This window comes from Zootoca vivipara, chromosome 8, assembly GCF_965207765.1.
Source record: "Zootoca vivipara chromosome 8, rZooViv2.hap1.1, whole genome shotgun sequence".
Lineage (NCBI taxonomy): Eukaryota > Metazoa > Chordata > Lepidosauria > Squamata > Lacertidae > Zootoca > Zootoca vivipara.
Window position 1 is genome coordinate 81,356,644 of NC_142591.1, and position 21,993 is coordinate 81,378,636.

The 21,993-nt window shown below is 40.8% G+C and overlaps 2 protein-coding genes across 4 annotated transcripts; both read left to right on the plus strand.

Moving 5' to 3' along the window:
- The first annotated feature begins 436 nt into the window (after positions 1 to 436).
- Positions 437 to 2,730, plus strand: LOC118089683 (mas-related G protein-coupled receptor member H-like). The gene is made up of 2 exons (XM_060278184.2): positions 437 to 453; positions 1,815 to 2,730. The coding sequence occupies exons 1-2, from the start codon at positions 437 to 439 to the stop codon at positions 2,728 to 2,730; spliced, it is 933 nt and encodes a 310-aa protein (XP_060134167.1).
- A 5,407-nt stretch (positions 2,731 to 8,137) lies between these two features.
- Positions 8,138 to 15,383, plus strand: LOC132592532 (mas-related G protein-coupled receptor member H-like). 3 transcript variants are annotated; one of them, XM_088676010.1, is made up of 4 exons: positions 8,138 to 8,488; positions 10,002 to 10,012; positions 12,368 to 12,727; positions 13,136 to 15,383. In XM_088676010.1, the coding sequence occupies exons 1-4, from the start codon at positions 8,198 to 8,200 to the stop codon at positions 13,326 to 13,328; spliced, it is 855 nt and encodes a 284-aa protein (XP_088532136.1). In that variant the 5' UTR covers positions 8,138 to 8,197; the 3' UTR covers positions 13,329 to 15,383. The 3 variants fall into 3 exon arrangements, with proteins under 3 accessions (XP_088532136.1, XP_088532137.1, XP_060133570.2); XM_088676011.1 differs by adding an exon at positions 11,398 to 11,581 and having other exon boundaries at positions 8,140 to 8,488; positions 12,368 to 15,381; XM_060277587.2 differs by having other exon boundaries at positions 8,151 to 8,488; positions 12,368 to 15,379.
- Positions 15,384 to 21,993: the final 6,610 nt, after the last annotated feature.

Below are 21,993 nucleotides of genomic sequence, written 5' to 3' on the forward strand. Positions count from 1 at the left end.
GAGGAAAACAACTACCAGACTTTTAGAAGACATCTGAAGGCAGCCCTGTTCAGGGAGGCTTTTAATGTTTAATAGATTATTGTGTTTTAATTTTCTGTTGGAAGTCGCCCAGAGTGGCTGGGGAAACCCAGCCAGATGGGCGGGGTATAAATAATACATTATTATTATTATTATTATTATTATTATTATTATTATTATTATATAATGTTCTCCAATGTTATCTACTATTATTCAGTACGTATATTTGCTTTGTAAAATTGCAATGCACTTTATTAAAATTAAAATACCGTATTTTTGCATTCTTTCTTTTCCTTGACCTCTTTGCTCAGTTGCTATAAACAACCAATCTATTAAACCAAAAGTAGCCTCTGTAACTGGATTCTAATTGTAATTTTATTTTCTCTTACATAAATCCTCGTCTTCTTCTTCAAAAAAAATGAAGTATATAGCGTGGTAAGTGCATTTTAAACAATAATTTCTTGTTCATGCACTGTATACATTAACTTCAACACACACCTAAGATTAAAGATGTGGCACAGCATATGTGATTAATACAGGACCATAACTTCATCTTATAGTCTCCATAGGGATAGGTGGAGATTTCCATTTTCGGTTCTCTCAATTTCTCACGATTTGAATTCTCTACATTTCTGCAGCAATTTCAATTAAAAAGAAATAACTTCATATAATATTTAATAATATGTTAGTGTGACTTTCTTTTTAAAAAATGTATTGTTCGTGCTGTTTCGAAAAATGAACACACTTCATTCAGTTGGATTAACATAAACCAACAATTTTGGATTAAAGAAAAAAATGGTGCTTTCTCTTTATTTGGAAATGTCTTTGAATTTGTAGTTTTCCAGGAAAACCTCTGGGAAAAATGTTTTCCCTGTTATGAGAATCATTTCCTAACTGAGAAAGTTGGGGTATGATACTGCCTTGCTTTGAAACTCAAAGTTCCCTTATTTTGTGATAAGATCAACTTGGAAGGACCCCAAGGGTCATCTAGTCCAACCCCCGGTAATGCAGGAATCTCAGCTAAAGCATCCATGACAGATGGCCATCCAACCTCTGCTTAAAAGCCTCCAATGAAGGGGAGTCCATAATCTCATGAGGGAGTCTGTTCCACTGTTGAACGGCTCTAACTGTCATAAAGTTTTTTGGAATGTTTCGTCAGAATCTCCTTCAACTTGAAGCTATTGGTTTGAGTCCTATTCTCTTCCATGTGAGAGCCCTTAAGATATTTGAAGATGGCTATCATATCTTCTCTCAGTCTCCTCTTTTTCTGGCTAAACATACCTTCAACTGCTCCTCATAAGGCTTGGTTTCCTGACTCTTGATCATCTTGGTTGCCCTCCTCTGCACATGTTCCAGCCTGTCAAAATCCTTCTTAAATTGGGGTGCCCAGAATTGGACACAGTATTCCAGATGTGGTCCGACCAAGACAGAATAGAGTGGTACTATTATTTCCCTCAATCCTGCCACTATACTTCTGTTGATGCAGCCTTGAATAGTGCTAGCTATTTCCTAACTTGCTATTGAACCTCAACATTTCATCTACTTTGTGTCAATATTTACTCAATAGTAGTAAAAATGGAAAAGCTACCAGTTTACTTTGAAGGTTCCAGGAAAATGTGTACTGCCATAGCGACTCAGGTATCGATTTAGACAAGAAGAAAGTGCTATTATCTCTTTGCTGATGAGATTGATCACTGATTAGGCCATGCTGACTTTAGAGTTAATGAAAGTGAACCTAGACATCATCCAAATTAATACATATCAGGTACTGACTGAGATCTTTTTATCTCTTCCAGGGAACTAGATTTTAAGAAAAAAGGTGATTCAGATGATGGCTCAACTGTTTTTTTGAAGTTAGCACAAAGCATTGCCAACAGCATAATTATCATCATCTGCATCTTTGGCTTCCTGGGGAATGGAATGGTCATCCGGCTTCTGGGCTTCCACATTAAGAGGAATCCTTTCACCACCTACATCCTGAACCTCTCCATCGCTGACTTTGGTGTCCTTGCAGCTCTCCTCAGTATTATTTTGCCTATTGTAACTCTCTATGAGAAATCCCATGTTGCTGTTTTGATCAGAAAAGTATTATTTGAACTATTTTTCTTCACGTATTCTGCGGGCCAGTTTCTACTGACAGCCATCAGCATCGACAGGTCTGTGGCTGTCCTCTTCCCACTTTGGCATCGATGCCACCGACCACCACGTTTATCCACCATTATCTGTGCCCTGATTTGGTCCCTCTCTTTCCTGCTCTCAGGCATTCACCTTACTCTCCTACTGACTCAGAGCTTTCCAAACTCTAACTTAGTGTACCAGCTTATTGTAAATGCCCTCATTTGCACTCCTCTGATGATCACCTCCACTCTGATACTGACTCTCAAAGTCTGCTGCAAATCAGATCAGAAGCAGCGTGGGAAGCTGCTCACCACTATTTTGCTTACCCTTCTTTTCTTCCTCATCTTTGCCTTCCCACTAAATGCCATTTACACTGCCATCTATTTTAATGAGAACAATATGATTCTATTGGAAGTTGGCTTTGTGTGTGCCTCTCTGAATTGTAGTGTCAACCCGGTGATCTATTTCCTAGTAGGGAGGAGGCAGAAGAAGGGCCAGTCCAGGGTCTCCATGAAAGTTGCACTCCAGAGGATTTTCAAGGATGAGGAAGAATCGGTATCCAAAACTGAAAACTTGGTTATGATAGCAACTTAATGCCTTAAGGCAGGACTAACCAATTCTTTATTATCATAAGCACAATAATGTACAGAGTGTAGTCTGTGGTGTGAATGACTTATTTTAATGCCTTTCTATCTATTGTCCAACATAGGAAATTCAAACTAGGAGTTTTGTATTGTAACATTTGCTTTGGATTGAGCAAGACTGTGGAGATGGGCTTTGGACAGAAGGACTACTTGAGCGTAGCCTTCTTCACCCCTATATTTTTAGAAGGGTTGGGCTAAAGATTCTCTCCCCACCACCTCCCCATGCCATAATGTTGATTGACGTCTCAGTATTTAAGAAAGCACACAAGTAGACTGGACAAAGAACACAACTCCAAGTTAGACAGCAGTGGGACATGATGGATTGGCATAGCAACATCCATGACCACAGTCCCTTGCTCACGCTGACTGCAGTGGCTGTGAACTGCCCTGATATCTAAAGGTTTAGGGTGGTATACTAATTGAAGACACAATGGAATAATAATAATAATAATAATAATAATAATAATAATAATAATAACATGCATCTTATATTGTTCTTTTTTGTTTATCTGTTGTTCTTTTTCATTTCTCCAATGCTCACTTGCATTTCATTTATGTATTCTTTTCATTCTTATATCACAGAGTTTTATCTTAATCATTTCTCAGCTGCAATTTAAATAAATCTTTCAATTTCATTGTACTTTGCATCTGACTCCAGTCCTTTCTGAACAGCACACACTAACTCACTATTGAAAAGTCACAGTCCATCACATTTTCACTCCATGGGTGTACTTGTGGGTAGCCAACTTGTTAGCCGCTTCCATCCATTTAGCAGAGTTTCTGAGAAGCAGTAGTCAGCAATTGAAGCTACACTTTGAGAAGAAACACAGATGCCGTAACACTCAGTCAAGTGATTTATTGCTTGACTGCTCATAAACTTGTCATGGTATCATTATTTACAATCATTATAGCAATAGCTGTAATGGCATACTTAAGTTTCAGCCCTTCTTTCTTTTAAGCAGTGGTGGAGGCAGACACAGTCAATTGGCAGTCATGAACCAGCAGTGGTTCTACAATCCCATTCTGCCAAGGACTTCTAGGGCAGGACAACTCGTGAGCAGTCCCCTGCGCTTCCAGGAAATGTGAAAAATCCTCAGAAATAAATTCTCCTCCTCTGTCAGAAAATAAATGCTTTATAGGTTTGTTAAAGTGGGTTTTTACCCAGTTGCAAAAAATCTTGTACTTCTCAAGTGCTTGTGACTTTTCAGCAATGGTGTAAACAAAACAATATCTGCTGTACTGATCAATAAGAGTAAGCCAATATTTTGAATTTCCTAAAGAAGGAGGGAGTGGCCCTACTAAATCACAATGCACACGTTCAAATGGCTCTGTTACTTTCCTGCCTGAGCATTTACCCTTTCTTGCAACCTTAATCTTATTCTTACAACAAGATACACAATGCATATAGCATTTACATGGCTTCAAGTTTAGTCCATCAACAATCTTCTCTGTCTTTATCACATCTGTGAAATTTAAATGTCCCAAAAGTCTATGCGCCTCATGAATACATCCGGAGTGAGGCTTTACATTTCTCAGCCCCTGCCTTTTTCTCAACCCTTGCCTTGGCTGGGTTACTCTACAGTTCACAGGTGGCTGTGAATGCTTTTTAAAATATAGTCTATATTAACCTTCAGACTCTCTGGCATACAATACACGCTTTCCCCCTTTGTAGAACTCACATAGTGATTTTGTGAAGCACACAGTTACTCCTTGGCGTGCAAAGCAACTTACTGATAATAAATTGTCCACTGATGGGCAATAAGTGCAATTTGCTATTGTGATATTTAAGGAGTCAAGTTTCACAGTACCTCTGCCAAGCGACTGTAGAACGTTGGAGTTGGCCAGATGAATGGTGCCAATTTCCTCTTCGAAAGAAACAAACAGACTTCGGTCATTACAAAGATGAATTGACGCCCCGGAATCTACTACAAACGATTTCCACGTGTCATCTTTAATTACTTTACGACCTAATTCACGAACATGGAACGCTCGCGGCTCACGTCCATCTTTACTATGTGCTGCCGACTGCTGGGTTGCTGTCTGTGATTTACGAACTGGAACGGACCCTGAAGCATTTTGCTTTTTAAATTTGCAGTCCCTCGCAAGGTGCCCCTGCTTTTTACAAAACCAGCAATGCTTGGAAGTTTTGAAGGCAGATGAATCACCGCAGACTTGAATACGGCGTTCCTCATTATTTTTAGAAATAGGAGTGCTAATCCCACAAGCCTCCCTTCTGTCCAGCTCGCCCATCAATCTTGCTGTTACCCCTTCCACAGTTAATTGTGCTGGAGGTACAGCAGATATCTGGCTAGCTATGGCATCAAAGTCTTCACCAAGAGAACAAAGAATAATAAACACATATTGAATGTCAGTTATATCTACGTCTCTTTGAATTAGTTCGCCGCCTATCGCCTCCAGACGTCTTAAATGTGCTGCCAGGTCGCCTCCAGGCTGCAGCTTTGTCTGGTACAGGCGTTTAAAAAATGTTAGGGCAGACGCTGACTCCTTTCTAACATGCACTGCCGCAAGACTGTCCCACATTTCTTTGGCAGTTTTCTTATTTCTTATGTACACAACTTGCTGATCACTAACAGCCAAGTTAATTAATGCCCTTGCTTTAGCATCACCTTTCGACCAGGCTTCGGTCACAGGAGCAGCAGGAGGGTCCTCGGTCACGTACTTCCACACATCACGGGAAGTCAGAAGTGCTTCCATGCGAAAGGACCATAAGCTGTAGTTCTCGGCCGTTAGTTGCGGGAATGTTAAAGCCTTCTCAGCCTCAGCAATACGGTCTGCCATGCTGGAACTTTTCAACCACCAGCCCACAAAACCGTTGCAGCAGAAAAGAGGGAAAAAACCTTTCTAAACCTTTCTCCAAAAACTAATGTGGGGCTACCTTTGAAGGTGACCCGGAAACTACAACTAATCCAGAATGCGGCAGCTAGACTGGTGACTGGGAGCGGCCGTCGAGATCACATAACACCGGTCCTAAAAGACCTACATTGGCTCCCAGTACGTTTCCGAGCACAATTCAAAGTGTTGGTGTTGACCTTTAAAGCCCTAAACGGCCTCGGTCCGGTATACCTGAAGGAGCGTCTCCACCCCCATCGTTCTGCCCGGACACTGAGGTCCAGCTCCGAGGGCCTTCTGGCGGTTCCCTCATTACGAGAAGCCAAGTTACAGGGAACCAGGCAGAGGGCCTTCTCGGTAGTGGCACCCACCCTGTGGAATGCCCTCCCACTAGAGGTCAAAGAGAACAATTACCACACCTTTAGAAGGCATCTCAAGGCAGCCCTGTTTAGGGAAGCTTTTAATGTTTGATGGATTTCTGTATTTTAGAATTTCTGTTTTTTTGGAAGCCGCCCAGAGTGGCTGGGGGAACCCGGCCAGATGGGCGGGGTATAAATAATAAATTATTATTATTATTATTATTATTATTATTATTATTATTATTATTAATATTATAACATGTGCAGTTCCACGCTCAACCACTGGGCCCATAACCAAGATGTTAGGGTTAGAAGCAATTGAGTTGCATCAGCAGAAGCTGGCTGAGGGACTTACACATAGAGTCTCACCAAGACTTAAACAAATGCTTGGTTTAATGGAGAAAGTAAAAATATCAAAAAATAAATTAGGCTTACACAAACCACCCACACAACCAAACCACCCACCAAGAGCACACTGGGAAATCGCCCAGCACAGAGGCAACACACAACACCCCTGATATACCCTGCATCATCAGCTTCACAGCAACACCTGCGGAGGTGCTCCACAGCTGCAGAACTCCAGCCACTAGATCTTTCCTGACTCTTAAAGGTACAGTGAAACAATAATGACAATTTTACACAATCATTCAACAGTCAGTCGTCTAGTTCTCCTTTTATTGGCACTTACAACTGAAGCTGTGCATGCTCGGAGTGCCTCTCCCACTTATATACGACTGTTCTGGAAACTTCTCCCTGTTTGTGGATGAATGACTCCCTAACACTCACTGGAGCGAGCTGTTTTCAGGCCACCCTGCATGTTGCTAACAGCCTATATGGCAAGATTTGTCAGATCTTACACTGCAGTGGACCTCTGGTTGAACCAGGAGCAGAGCCAGGTTGAGCTATGTTGGTGTAGCCTAAAGTCCACCTATTCCAAATTTGCTAATTCCTACAGGCCTTGGATTAGAATGATCCTGTAATTTTATCAAACCCAGGCCTGCTGAGTGTTAACAACTATTTCCAAAAGTCTATGGAAAAATCTGTTTTTAGCTTATATCTAAGTGACATCAGTGCAGGGAGCAGCAGAATTTCAAGTGGCTGGGCCACCATCATCACACAAAAATGTCACAAGTGCCATTGTCCACTAACACTTCAGGTTACAGACTCCACTAACCTGGAAGTAGTACCTCGGGTTAAGAACTTTACCTCAGGATGAGAACAGAAATTGCACGGCGGCAGCACGGTGGCATCAGGAGGCCCAATTAGCTAAAGTGGTACCTCATGTTAAGAACGGTTTCAGGATAAGAACGGACCTCCGGAACGAATTCAGTTCTTGACCAGAGGTAGCACTGTATCTACTATTTGGGAGTGAGGGGAATAAACCATATTGTTGATTCTGCACTCTGATACACACCCAAAAATGCATGCAGTTACAGGACAAATGCTCTTGACAACACAATGCTAGTTTTTGAAGAGATTTGGCCATGGCAACTATGCACACAAATCAGCAGATTAACTGGTGAGATACTTCCTGCGGTTGAAAGCTGATAATGAAGCATATGTAACAAACCTCATATCAAGGAAACTTCTTGAAAAACACAAGCTCTTGCAGAAACTGAATCGTCAGTAAAAAGGAGAGGGGTGCTTCCCCGAGGGACAATCTGCCAGCAAAATGAGGAAGAAAAAATCATCATCATCACACCATCTTTAAGACTTGATGTATAAAACTCAAAAATATTGCTTAGATGTTTTGCATGAAAGGACTACCCCAACATTTTCTTCAAATGTTCATTTCAGATGAAATTTGATGAAATTCCTACACCTGGACTTGCCACTATGAACACTCCTCTACATGCCTCTGAACATATGTCATATGTAACAAGTGGCTAATCAATCAAAAAAGTTATCCATAGTCATATTGGGGGCCAGGGGGATTAGAGATGATAGAACACTTCCTATCCCATGGATTACTCACTCCACTTTGTTATCCATGAGGAAGGAAATGGTTATAGCCAGGTGGGGAGGTGGCATGGCTCCAGGCACACAATTTTGAGAGGGTGTGAACCAGGTGCCCCAACACAGGTGCCATCTTCCATGAGGATTCTTGTTCTGTCCAGGCATGTTCTGGCAGGCCCTGTCCACAGCTTCCTGTCCTTCCCCGTCTGCCGCTGGGGGTCTCCTCATTTGGTGCATCAGTGCGGAGGCCAAATGAAGCAGGAAAGGGGTGAACCACAACAGCACAGCCTGGCATCAAGCACAGTAAACATTAAAAGCTCCATTCTTCTTTCTCTAACACCGACTTCCTGTGTTGATGCTGGGACAATACCAGGATACATTTCAAAATTAGCTGGTGATTCAGTTTCCTCTTTCGTTTTCCACTTAATTACTTTGCTAACTAGCTTATTATGCGTTGGAAGCTGTTCTAGCTACAACTGTAGCTTGGGTTTCTTGCGGGACCAGTTCATTTTTTTGGATATTCCCATAATGAATTATAGCAAGGTAAGCACTCTTGCAGAAAAACTCTCTTTGTAGATCTGCTTGTTCAATTGCTTCCCCATTTGCTTTTCTATGATGATGATTTAGGTGCTTACTTTCTGATATCGTGGCAATTTCTCTCTGCATGTTTTCATGAGTTGGGGTGGGGCTTGACACTTATAGCAGCTTGCAGAAGAGAAAATGAAGCGGTTGTCTGTCCAATTCAGCCATTGACACTCCCAAACATTCTAAAAGCCTAAAACCAAATAAGGTTAAGCAGGTAAGTATTCAATGATAATGTGTAAAGAAATATATATATATATATTCTAGATACATAGAATCATAGAATTGTAGAGTTGGAAGGGACTCTGACGGTCTTCTGGTCCTACCACCTGCAGTGTAGATTTTCATCCAACATCCATTGGGTCAGGTCCTGTCCTCCAAGGCAGGAGAAAACAAGTTGGCTCCATCTTCTATGTAACAGCCCTTTAATATCTAAAGGGTGCTGCACTAGATGACCCATGGGGTCTTATCCAACTCTACAGTTCTACGATTCTGTTCTCCTCTCTATTTCCTCTGAGTCTCCTCTGCCCCAGGCTAAACATGCCCAACTCCCTCAACAATTCCTCATAAGGCTTGGTTTCCAGACCCCCCCCCCCCGATTATAAGATAAGAAGATAAGAAGATAAGAAGATAAGATGATAAGATATAAGATAAGATAAGATAAGATGATAAGATAAGATATAAGATAAATACTTTATTGTCATTGAACGTAGTACAACGAAATTGAGTGCCAACACAATTACAGCCACACACACACACACACACACACACACACCCATCACAACTCCCCAATATCATATTATTTAGTTATCTTGGTCACACACACACCCTGAACAGGCTCCAGCTTTTCAATATAATTCTTAAATTGTGGCACCCAGAACTGGACACAGTATTACAGGTGTGGTTTGACCAAGGCAGAAAAGAATGGAACTACAGTATTACTTCCCTTGATTAGGAACTATATGTCTGTTGATGCAGCCTAGAAAGAAGCAGCTTTTTCCTGCTACACCACATGGCTGACGGGTGAAGCTTTTGGTCTACTAAGACCCCTAGATCCTTTTCACATGTACTAGTGGCGAGACAGGTTTCCCTTATCTTATATATGTGCAACTGTGTAGAACCTGAAACTGGTCCCCCTATTGAAATTCATTTTGTTTGGGCCCAGTTCTACAATCTGTTAAGGTCATATTGAATGCACTGTAAGAGTATCTCATGCAACATACATGCACCACGCTATTATAAAATGTTCTCCAATGTTATCTACTATGATTCAGTACGTATATTTGCTTTGTAAAATTGCAATGCACTTTATTAAAATTAAAATACCGTATCTTTGCATTCTTTTTTTCCCTTGACCTCTTTGCTCAGTTGCTATAAACAACCAATCTGTTAAACCAAAAGTAGCCTCTGTAACTGGATTCTAATTGTAATTTTATTTTCTCTTACATAAATCCTCTTCTTCAAAAATATGAAGTATCTAGCGGGGTAAGTGCATTTTAAACAATAATTTCTTGTTCAGTATTAGCACTGTATACATTAACTTCAACACACACCTAAAACAGGACCATAACTTCCTTTTATAGTCTCCATAGGGATAAGTGGAGATTTCCATTTTGGGTTCTCTCAATTTCTCACGTTTTGAATTCTGCAGCAATTTCGCGATTCAAAAGAAATAACTTCATGTTATTTTTTTAATGTATTGTTTGTGCTGTTTCGAAAAATGAACACACTTCATTCAGTTGGATTAACATAATCCAACAATTTTGGATTAAAGAAAAAATGGTGCTTTCTCTTTATTTGGAAATGTATTTGAATTTGTAGTTTTCCAGGAAAACCTCTAGGAAAAATGTTTTCCCTGTTATGAGAATCATTTCCTAACTGATAATGTTGGGGTATGACACTGCCTTGCTTTGGAACTCAAAGTTCCCTTATTTTGTGATAAGATCAACTTGGAAGGACACCAAGGGTCATCTAGTCCAACCCCCGGTAATGCAGGAATCTCAGCTAAAGCATCCATGACAGATGGCCATCCAAACTCTGCTTAAAAGCCTCCAATGAAGGGGAGTCCATAATCTCATGAGGGAGTCTGTTCCACTGTTGAACAGCTCTAACTGTCAGAAAGTTTTTTGGAATGTTTTGTCAGAATCTCCTTCAACTTGAAGCTATTGGTTTGAGTCCTATTCTCTTCCATGTGATAGCCCTTAAGATAAGATATCTTTATTGTCATTGTCCCCTTGCGGGAACAACGAAATTACTCGGTTGCTACATCCACTCAGATAAAGCATTCTGCATAATCCAAAATTACAAAAAGCTAATTAAAAACAGTAATTATACTACAAAATAACAAGTAAAATAAGATGACTTCAAAGTCCGGGCTTTCCATTTAAGGCCAAAATTGCTCTAGAGAAGAAACTGTTCCTGAGACGGCTCGTTCTTGCCTGCATTGTTCTATATCTCCGTCCCGATGGCAGGAGCTGAAAGAAATGGTGACCAGGGTGCGTTGGATCTCTTGATATATCTAGTGCTTTTCTATGGCACCTGGTGGTGTAAATTTGTTCTAAGGTGGTGAGTGAGCAGCCAATAATGCTCTCTGCTGTTTTAATAATTCTACACAGCCCTGCTCTGTCCTGGGAAGTACAGCTTCCGTACCACACACATAAACCGTACGTGAGCATGCTCTGTATGGCACAGTGATAGAAGGCAAGCAGCAGCTTTTGTGGAAGATGGTTTTTCCTTAAAATTCTCAAAAAATACAGTCTCTGCTGCGCCTTCTTCACAAGCCCCCTTGTATTAACACTCCAGGACAGATCCTCCTGTAACTCAATGCCTTCTTTAAGATATTTGAAGATGGCTCTCATATCTTCTCTCAGTCCCCTCTTTTTCAGGCTAAACATACCTTCAACTGCTCCTCATAAGGCTTGGTTTCCTGACTCTTGATCATCTTGGTTGCCCTCCTCTGCACATGTTCCAGCCTGTCAAAATCCTTCTTAAATTGGGGTGCCCAGAATTGGACACAGTATTCCAGATGTGGTCCGACCAAGACAGAATAGTGTGGTACTATTATTTCCCTCAATCCTGCCACTATACTTCTGTTGATACAGCCTTGAATAGTGTTAGCTATTTCCTAACTTGCTATTGAACCTCAACATTTCATCTACTTTGTGTCAATACAGTGGTACCTCGGTTTATGAACACAATTGGTTCTGGAAGTCTGTTCATAAACTGAAGCGTTCATAAACTGAAGCGAACTTTCTCATTGAAAGTAATGGAAAGTGGATTAATCTGTTCCAGACGGTCCGTGGAGTACTTAAATTGAAGCGTTCATAAACTGAAGCGAACTTTCCCATTGAAAGTAATGGAAAGTGAATTAATCCGTTCCAGATGGGCCTGCGGAGTACTCAACCTGAAGTGTACTTAACCCAAAGCATGGGTGTAATTGGTTCCGGAAGTCTGTTCATAAACCGAAGTGTTCATAAACTGAAGCAAACTTTCCCATTGAAAGTAATGGAAAGTGAATTAATGCGTTCCAGATGGGTCCACAGCGTTTGTAAACCGAAAATTTGTAAACCAAGGTGTTCATAAACCGAGGTTCCACTGTATTTACTCAATAGTAGTAAAAATGGAAAAGCTACCAGTTTACTTTGAAGGTTCCAGGAAAAGGTGTACTGCCATAGCGACTCAGGTATCGATTTAGACAAAAAGAAAGTGCTATTATCTCTTTACTGATGAGATTGATCACTGATTGGGCCATGCTGACTTTAGAGTTAGTGAAGGTGAACCTAGACATCATCCATATTAATACATATCGGGTACTGACTGAGATCCTTTTATCTCTTCCAGGGAACTATATTTTGAGAAAATAGGTGATTCAGATGATGGCTCAGCTGTTTCTTTGAAGTTAGCACAAAGCATTGCCAACAGTGCCTTTTTCATAATCTGCATCTTTGGCTTCCTGGGGAATGGAATGGTCATCCGGCTTCTGGGCTTCCACATTAAGAGGAATCCTTTCACCACCTACATCCTGAACCTCTCCATCGCTGACTTTGGTGTCCTTGCAGCTCTCCTCAGTATTATTTTGCCTATTGTAACTCTCTATGAGAAATCCCATGTTGCTGTTTTGATCAGAAAAGTATTATTTGAACTATTTTTCTTCACGTATTCTGCAGGCCAGTTTCTACTGACAGCCATCAGCATTGACAGGTCTGTGGCTGTCCTCTTCCCACTTTGGCATCGATGCCACCGACCACCACGTTTATCCACCATTATCTGTGCCCTGATTTGGTCCCTCTCTTTCCTGCTCTCAGGCACTCACCTTACTCTCCTACTGACTCAGAGCTTTCCAACTTCTAACTTAGTGTACCAGCTTATTGTAAATGCCCTCATTTGCACTCCTCTGATGGTCACCTCCACTCTGATACTGGCCCTCAAAGTCTGCTGCAAATCAGAGCAGAAGCAGCGTGGGAAGCTGCTCACCACTATTTTGCTTGCCCTTCTTTTCTTCCTCATCTTTGCTTTCCCACTAAATGCCATTTACACTGCCATCTATTTTAATGAGAACAATATATTTCTAATGGAAGTTGGTTTTGTGTGTGCCTCTCTGAATTGTAGTGTCAACCCGGTGATCTATTTCCTAGTTGGGAGGGGACAGAAGAAGGGCCAGTCCAGGGTCTCCATGAAAGTTGCACTCCAGAGGATTTTCAAGGATGCGGAGGACTGCGTGGAAGAGTCAGTGTCCAGAACTGAAAACTCAGTTTTGGAAGAGTCGAAGTCTGGAACTGAAAACTCAGTTATGATGGCTTAAAAGCTTAAGACAAGCGTTGCCAACTTCTGTATTATCATGATCACCATGATGTATAGATAATAATCTGTTGTTTGAGTGTCTTCTTGTAATTCCTTTCTATCTATTGTCAAAAGTTTCACTTTAGGAGTTCTGCATTTTAATGTTTGCTTTGGAAATAGCACTATTGTGAAGATGGAGCTTGGATGGAAAATATGTGTGAACATAGATTTCTTCAACCCTATATTGTCCAATGGGTTGGGCATCTCTCTCCACCAACAACTGTCATAATATTTCTTGGAGTTACAGCCAACCCAGAAGCAACTTTAGTCTACATTGTTTAAAATCTTGGATCTAGTAGACCCATTTTGAGTCACACAATTCAAATTGATTAATTTTTTGTTGTATCTATTTCAACAATCCCAAAGTTTTAGAGTCTGTAGCATGAATGTTATAAAGATATGGTGATATGTTATGGAACTACCCCATTGAAGAAAATAACAATGGTTACTTAGACTTTGCTTCTGGTTGCAAAGGGCCCCCCATAACAATTCAAGCTTCAGGGCCCCAAAAATGTAGGTCCACCATAACTGCAGCCCCTTGCTCATGCTGACTGTGGTGGCAGCCAGGGGCGGAGCTTCATGCTCCAGCACAGGGGCGGGGCTGGCGTCAGTTCTGGGGGCAGGGCGCACCTTCCGGAGAGGCAGGGCACACATTCTGGGGGCGTGACACGCCTCCCGGAAGGGCGTGACACGCGTTCCAGGGGTGTGGAGTGCCTCCCGGAGGGGCATGGCATGCGTTCCAGGGGTGGGGCGGGCAGCCGCGATGGCATCCCTGGGATCGCACTGCCTGGGGCGCCCCGCCCCCACCACCCCTATCTTCCTATGCCCCTGGTGGCAGCCCATGCCCGCTCTTTGCTATCAGGCCCAGATTTAGGTCAATGCCCTCTAGAAATGACTATTTTTTTAAAAAAAAATTACATCTGTTGAAAGCCACCCAGAGTGGCAACCCAGTTAGATAGGTGGCATCTAAATTATAAATTATTATTAAAACTGGATCCACTTTTCCAAATTCTGTCTATGACCTCGCAAAGCCTTGTTCAAGGAAGCCCTGATCTCCATAGTCATCCCCTCCTCCTAGCAGATAGTTAAACTGCCATCTAGTTTATTTAGTAAACGTTTGATAAATTCAGTCCGGTGGAACTATGAGGATGATGCAGTTTACGGCAGAGGACATGAATAATTCATAGCCACTTGGTTATTACCAATCGTAACCATGTCTACTCAGAAGGTAAATAGGGTTATGAGTGTGGCCCTCATTATTGGTCTGTAAATTTTTGATTCTTTATATGGCCATTGTTTTGCCTTACTAAATCTTCTATTGTTTCTGTATTCCTGTATAGTTTATCTCATATGTACAAGTGGTACCTCAGGTTAAGAACTTAATTCGTTCCAGAGGTCCATTCTTAACCTGAAACTGTTCTTAACCTGAGACACCACTTTAGCTAATGGGGTCTCCCGCTGCCGCCGCACCACCACTGCACGATTTCTGTTCTCATCCTGAAGCAAAGTTCTTAACCCGAGGTACTATTTCTGGGTTAGCAGAGTCTGTAACCCGAAGTGTCTGTAACCTGAAGCGTCTGTAACCCGAGGTACCACTGTATTGTCCTTTTTCTCATTTCTCTATTGCTCACTTGTGTTTCATTTCTACCTTATTTTCTTTCTTATATCTCAGAGTTTGTATGTCTTCATCATCAATTACTTGGATGATGGGCTTGAGGGCATCCTGAGCAAGTTTGCAGATGACACCAAATTGGGAGGGGTGACTAATACCCCAGAGGACAGGATCACACTTCAAAATGACCTTAACAGATTAGACAACTGGGCCAAAGCAAACAAGATGAATTTTAACAAAGAGAAATGTAAAAGTATTAAACTTGGGCAAAAAAAATGAAAGGCACAAATACAGGATGGGTGACACCTGGCTTGAGAGCAGTACATGTGAAAAGGATCTAGGAGTCTTGGTAGACCACAAATTTGACATGAGTCAACAGTGTGATGCAGCAGCTAAAAAAGCCAATGCAATTCTGGGCTGCTTCAATAGGAGTATAGCATCTAGATCTAGGGAAGTAATATTACCACTGTATTCTGCTCTGGTCAGACCTCACCTGGAGTACTGTGCCCAGTTCTGGGCACCACAGTTCAAGAAGGATACTGACAAGCTGGAACGTGTCTAGAAGAGGGCAACCAAAATGGTCAAAGGCCTGGAAATGATGCCTTATGAGGAATGGCTTAGGGAGCTGGGTATGTTTAGCCTGGAGAAGAGAAGGTTAAGGGGTGATATGATAGCCATGTTCAAATATATAAAAGGATGTCATATAGAGGAGGGAGAAAGGTTGTTTTCTGCTGCTCCAGAGAAGTGGACACGGAGCAATGGATTCAAGCTACAAGAGAGAAGATTCTACCTAAACATTAGGAAGAACTTCCTGACAGTAAGAGCTCTTTTTTTAAAAAAAATAAAAATCATCTTTATTTAAATTTCATAAAATATAACAACATAAAATCATAAAAATCACAACATTTGTATAGATCTTGTTATACAATATATGCTTGCCAATAAGAAAAAAAGGTTACCTTCCCAGTCATTTCACATCGCTTACCTTATAAATTCACTTTAAATTTGTGTTGCTTTCATTTATTATATATGTCTTTGATTTATCTTTTTTACTTTCCAATTTTTGTTTTCCTCATGACCATCTAATTTAAACAGATCACCAGCTCCGTTTTTATACCATTTTTTTAAAAAATACTCTTCTACAAACCCCCATTCCAATTTGGATTTCTGTTTAGAGGTATTTCTAATTGCTGCCGTCATTCTCTCTAGATTCATAAATTCGATCATTTTTAATTGCCATTCTTGAATTGTGGGTAGATCGTTCTTCCTCCATTCCTGAGCAATCAGTAGTCTTGCTGCTACACACGCATATAAAAATATATTTTTCCTATCATCAAGTATATTGTCTGGTATGATGCTCAGTAAAGGATACTCTGGCTTTTCCCCCAAAGTCACCCTCAACATTTTTTCCTTTCTTCATAAATTTCACCCCACAATTTATAAACTTTTTCACAGCTCCACCAACAATGAAAGTAATTTCCTCCTTTTTCACCACACTTCCAACAATTGTCTAAATCCTTCCTATATATTTTTGCTAATTTATTCGGGGTCAAGTGCCATCTATAAACGAGTTTCAATATGTTTTCTTTTATATTCATACTAGCTGTAAATCGCATCGAAACCTTCCATATACTCTCCCATTGTGCCATATAAATCGGCCTCCCCAGATCTTGAGCCCATTTTGTCATTACCTCTTTAATTGCTTCATCTTTTAGCTCCCACTCTAAAAGGAATTTACTTTTGATAGTGGTTTCTCCTTATTTTCTATTAATAATTCTTGTAATTTTGACTTCCCAATTGTAAATCCTATTTTTTTATGTTCCTTGAAAAGGCTTTGTATCTGCATATATTGCAGCCAACTATTGCAATATTGTTTAATTTCTTCATATGGTTTTAACTTCCATTGTCCATCCTCACTTACCAAAATGTCCTGATATGTCAACCATTTTTCTTTTTTCCACTTTCTCCCTAGGGCCGTCATCTCAAAAGGTGAAACCCACCAGGGTATCTTTGGTTCTATTAATTTTTTAAATTCCTGCCAAATCTTAAATATTGATTTTTTAATCACATGGCCGCTAAATTGTCTATGTTTTCCTTTCTCTGTTTCTAATAAATATGTTTCTAAATCCTTCCACCTCTAATAGCTCTTCATCCTCTAATGTTAGCCAATCTTTGAGCCAGCACATACACGATGATGCATAATAAAGTCTCAAATCCGGGACCCCCACCCCCCTCTTTCTTTAACGTCTGTAAGTAATTTGTATTGAATTCTTGGTTTCCTATCCAGCCATATAAATTTACTCAGGTCTTTCCTCCACTCCTCAAAAGTCTCTTTTCCCCCCAATATGGGTAACATTTGGTACAGAAATAAAATTCTAGGTAAAACTGACATCTTTATTGTTGCTATCCTACCTGAGAAGGAAAGATTTAGGTCCCTCCATCTCTCCAAGTCTTTCTTTACTTCCCTACATAATTTTACATAATTATTTTCATATAAATCGATATTATGAATACTAATTACGATACCTAAATATTTAAATCTATTCACAATTTCGCAATTTGAAATTTGTTGCAATTTACTCTTATCCATCTGCCCCATATTTTTCAACATCATTTTTGTCTTTTTTTCATTAATCTTTAATCCTGATAGTTCTTCAAAAAAAAATTAACATCTCTTCTAAATTTTTTATTGAATCCCTTGGTTCTTCTAGCATCACAATCATGTCATCAGCAAAAGCTTTTATCTTAATTTTTTTGTCTTTTACTCCGATTCCTTCAATTTTCTCCTCTTTTTTAATATCCACCAATAAGAATTCTATTGATAATATAAATAATAAGGGGGATAAGGGGCAGCCCTGTCTTGTCCTTATCGCAAAATCCTCCAATACCTTTCCATTTAAGATCAGTTTAGCCGTTTGATTTTTATATATTGAATTGATTCCTCTCATAAATTTGCCCTCGATTCCAATTTCTTTTAATGATCTTTTCATAAAATTCCAAGATAAAGAGTCAAAGGCTTTTTCTATATCTAGAAAAACAAAGGCTGCCTTTCCCCCCGGGAACCAGTCCAAAAATTCCAATAAATCCAATACAACTCTCACATTCTTTGCCATTTTTCTTCCCGGTAGGAATCCTTGTTGATCTTGACCTATAATCCTGGTTAATGTTTTTTTCAATCTAGTTGCTAAAATATCAGTAAAAAATTTATAATCGACATTGAGTAACGAAATTGGCCTGAAAACCCCTACCTGTCTTTCATCTTGCTCTCCTTTTGGAATTAATACTACATATCCTTCTTGCCATGACCTGGGTATAGCTCCATTTTCTAAAATATCATTCATCACCTTTTGCAGAGTTTCTCCTAATTCTTCTCTAAATATTTTATAATGACGGCTCGACAAACCATCTGTCCCTGGTGATTTCCCCACTGTTAATTTTTTTATGGCTTCATATATCTCTTGTTTTGACACTGGTTTGTTAAACATTTCTCTCTCCTCTTCTGTTAATTGTTCTTTCCTCCTTTTTGAGAAATATTCCTCTAATTTCCCATAATCGATTTTCTTTTCCTCATATAAATTCTTATAATAATGATTAAAGCATTTTTGTATTTCCTCTTGCCTTCTCAATTTCTTTCCTTTATGTTTTATTTCCGTAATTAATCTCTCTTTTTGGTTTTTCCTTAATTTCCATGCTAGCAATTTCCCTACCTTGTCTCCCCACTCAAATGTTTTTTGTTTAATCCATCTTATTTTATTCTCAATTTTTTGTCCTACCAGTGTGGATTGTTCCTTTTGTAATACCTTCACTCTCATTCTCAAATTTTCATTTTTTGGGTTACCTGCCAATTCCCTTTCCTTTTCTTTGATTTCCTTTTGTATTTTTTCCATATTTTTTCCCTTTCCTTTTTTACTGTACTTTTTTGTTGTATATACAGTCCCCTTATGAAGGCCTTACCCGCATCCCATGTTGTCTTTAGCTCTACTTCTTCCGATATGTTTTTCTCATAAAATTCCTTTAATAATTTTTTAACTTTCTTTATAAAATCTTCATCATTTAATATCCTTTCATCCATTCTCCACCTACTGTTTTTCATATCTTTCCCTTTAATTTTCACCATTGTTGGATTGTGGTCTGTAATTGATTTAGCCAGAATTTAAGTTTTCCCCATCATCTGTACCAGTTTAGGTGAAAGCCATATCATATCAATTCTAGAGGCTGATTTTTTTGCCCCCAAATAATAAGTAAATTTTTTCTCTTTTAAATTTTCTTTTCTCCATACATCTTCTAAATTATAATTATATACTAAATTTCGAAAAACTTCTGGTAACCTGACAGTAAGAGCTGTTCGACAGTGGAATTTGCTGCCAAGGAGTGTGGTGGAGTCTCCTTCTTTGGAGGTCTTTAAGCGGAGGCTTAACAGCCATCTTTCAGGAATGTTTTGATGGTGTTTCCTGCTTGCCAGGGGGTTGGACTGGATGGTCCTTGTGGTCTCTTCCAACTCTATGATTCTATGATTTCTCTGTTGCAATTTAAATAAACCTTTCAATTTTATTCAACTTTGCACCCACCAGCTCACTAGAGCAAGCTTTTTTCAGGCTCCTCTGCATGCTTCTGACAGTTACACATAGTGGCTGATATTATGGCAAGATTTGTCAGGCTGCTCAGCCAGGTTGAGGGAGCCTAATGTTAGCCTACTCCAAACTTTCTCATCCCAAAAGATTTTGGGTTGGAATTGGACTGTAAGCATATCGAAGTGATCACTGGAGTGTCAACAATAATGTCCATCTACTATTAGGGAGCATGAGTAGATCATACTTTAGATTCTGCACTCTGATACACACCCTAAAATGCATGCAGATAAAAGTCAAATGTTCTTGGCAGCACAGTGCTAGGAATTGATAAGATTTGATCAAAGCAACTATGCGCAGAAATGAGAAGAGGCACTGGTGAGGTGTTTCCTATGGTTAAATGGTGATATTGAAGCACATGTCACAAAATTCATATCAAGTAAACTTGAGGAACACAAACCTTTTCGCAGAAACTGAACTTTAAGGAAAAAAAGGAGAGAGGGACATCTCCATCCCCACCATTCAGCCCAGAGTGAAGATCTGGCACCGAGGGCCTTCTGGCAGTTCCCTACAAGGAACTACAAGGAACCAGGTAGACGGCCTTCTTGGTAGCAGCACCCACCCTGTGGAATGCCATCTCATCAGATGCCAAGGAGATGAGTAACTATATAAGCTTTAGAAGACATCTGAAGGTAGTCCTGTAAAGCCCCTTCCGCCGTAGAAGGAGGGGGGTTGCTGCCATCACTTCCCCCAAAATGCTGAAGGGTACTCCCTTAAGGAGTCCGGGGACGTGGCCATGTCCGAAGCCGTGGTAGGTGAGGGCCTAAGGCACGCCCCCTGGCGGTGGCCCCAGGGTGAGTTCCTAGTTGATCTGCATTGCAGGGCTCACCCAATGGTGGTTAACCCTTCACAGACTGCCAGCAGAGCGGGCTGGAGTCAGATATAGACGGTTAGATCCAATGCCTAAGCCAATACCTCTCTGCATCCGTAATCAATAAAGCTGTGGCCTTTTTACGCCCATTAACCTTATGCAATGTGTCCTGCATCTTTATTTATTCTGGGAAGGATTGGGTTATCGCCACACAAATGGAAGCTTTTAAAGGTGTAATGTGTCGTCATGTTTTCATATATGAAAGCTGCCCAGATTGGCTGGGGATGTATAAAACTCACACAATTCCTCAGATGTTTTGCAAAGGTAAGATTACCCATACATTTTCTTCAAACTTTCAGTTGAGGTGAAATTTCATAGAAAGTCTACCCCTGAGCTTGCCACGTTGAACATGCCTCTGTATACAGTCAACATACATAGCAATTGGCTTAAACAAGTTATCCATAGTCATCTGAGGGGCTAGGAGGAAGACAGAAAACAGGGCACCTCATATTCCCCATTCAATGCTCATTACTTCATGTTGTTATTGATGAGGAAGGGGAAAGGGTTATAGGTTAGTAGTACTTCACCTGCTTTTTACAAAGAAGGTCCCAGGTACATTCCCTGTGCTCTCCAGGTAGGTTTGGGGAAGTCCCCCTGCCTGAAATGAAGAGCAGCTAACACCAGTCAGTGTAGACTATACAGAGCTACATGGACCATTGATCTGAAATGGTATAAGCAGTGCTGGCTTGTAACCACAGGACCTGATGGGGCTGCCTATAGCCAAAGTGTTAGGCAGGTGCAGGGCTGTCACAACCATGTCGGGGCGCCTTGGCGCCGTGGTGCGGAGATCGCTCAGGCGCCCCCGCTCCGCCCTGTTTCTTGTCACGGCTGGTGGGCGGGCGGGCGCAGGGTGCAGCATGGCTTCCGCGTGGCTCTGCCGCATGATGCCCCCCTGCCGGGCCAGCACCCTGGCACCCCGCGCCACCCAGCCTACCCCTAGAGCCGGCCCTGGGCAGGTGGGACCAATAAGGTCACAAGTTGTTCTGGTTTTCTTCTCATGCTTCTCCCTTGCAATGATGTGGCTGAAAAATATTCCAACTGTGTAAGAACATAAGACGACCCTGCTGGATCAGGTCAGTGGCCCATCTAATCCAGCATCCTGTTCTCACAGTGGCTGAACAGCTGCTTGCGCATAAGCATAAGCAATCACCACTCCTCTGATTTCCAGCAACTCAGTTTGAATTTCCTAATCACTAAAATATTAAACCACTAAAATAATAGCTAGACCCCCCTCTATCTATCTATCATCTATCTCTCTATCTATCTCTCTCTCTCTCTGTCTATCTATCTATCAATCATAGAATCATAGAGTTGGAAGAGACCACCAGGGCCATCCAGTCCAACCCCCTGCCAAGCAGGAAACACCATCAAAGCATTCCTGACATATGCCTGTCAAGCCTCTGCTTAAAGACCTCCAAAGAAGGAGACTCCACCACACCCCTTGGCAGCAAATTCCACTGCCGAACAGCTCTTACTGTCAGGAAGTTCTTCCTAATGTTCTTCCAATCATCTATCA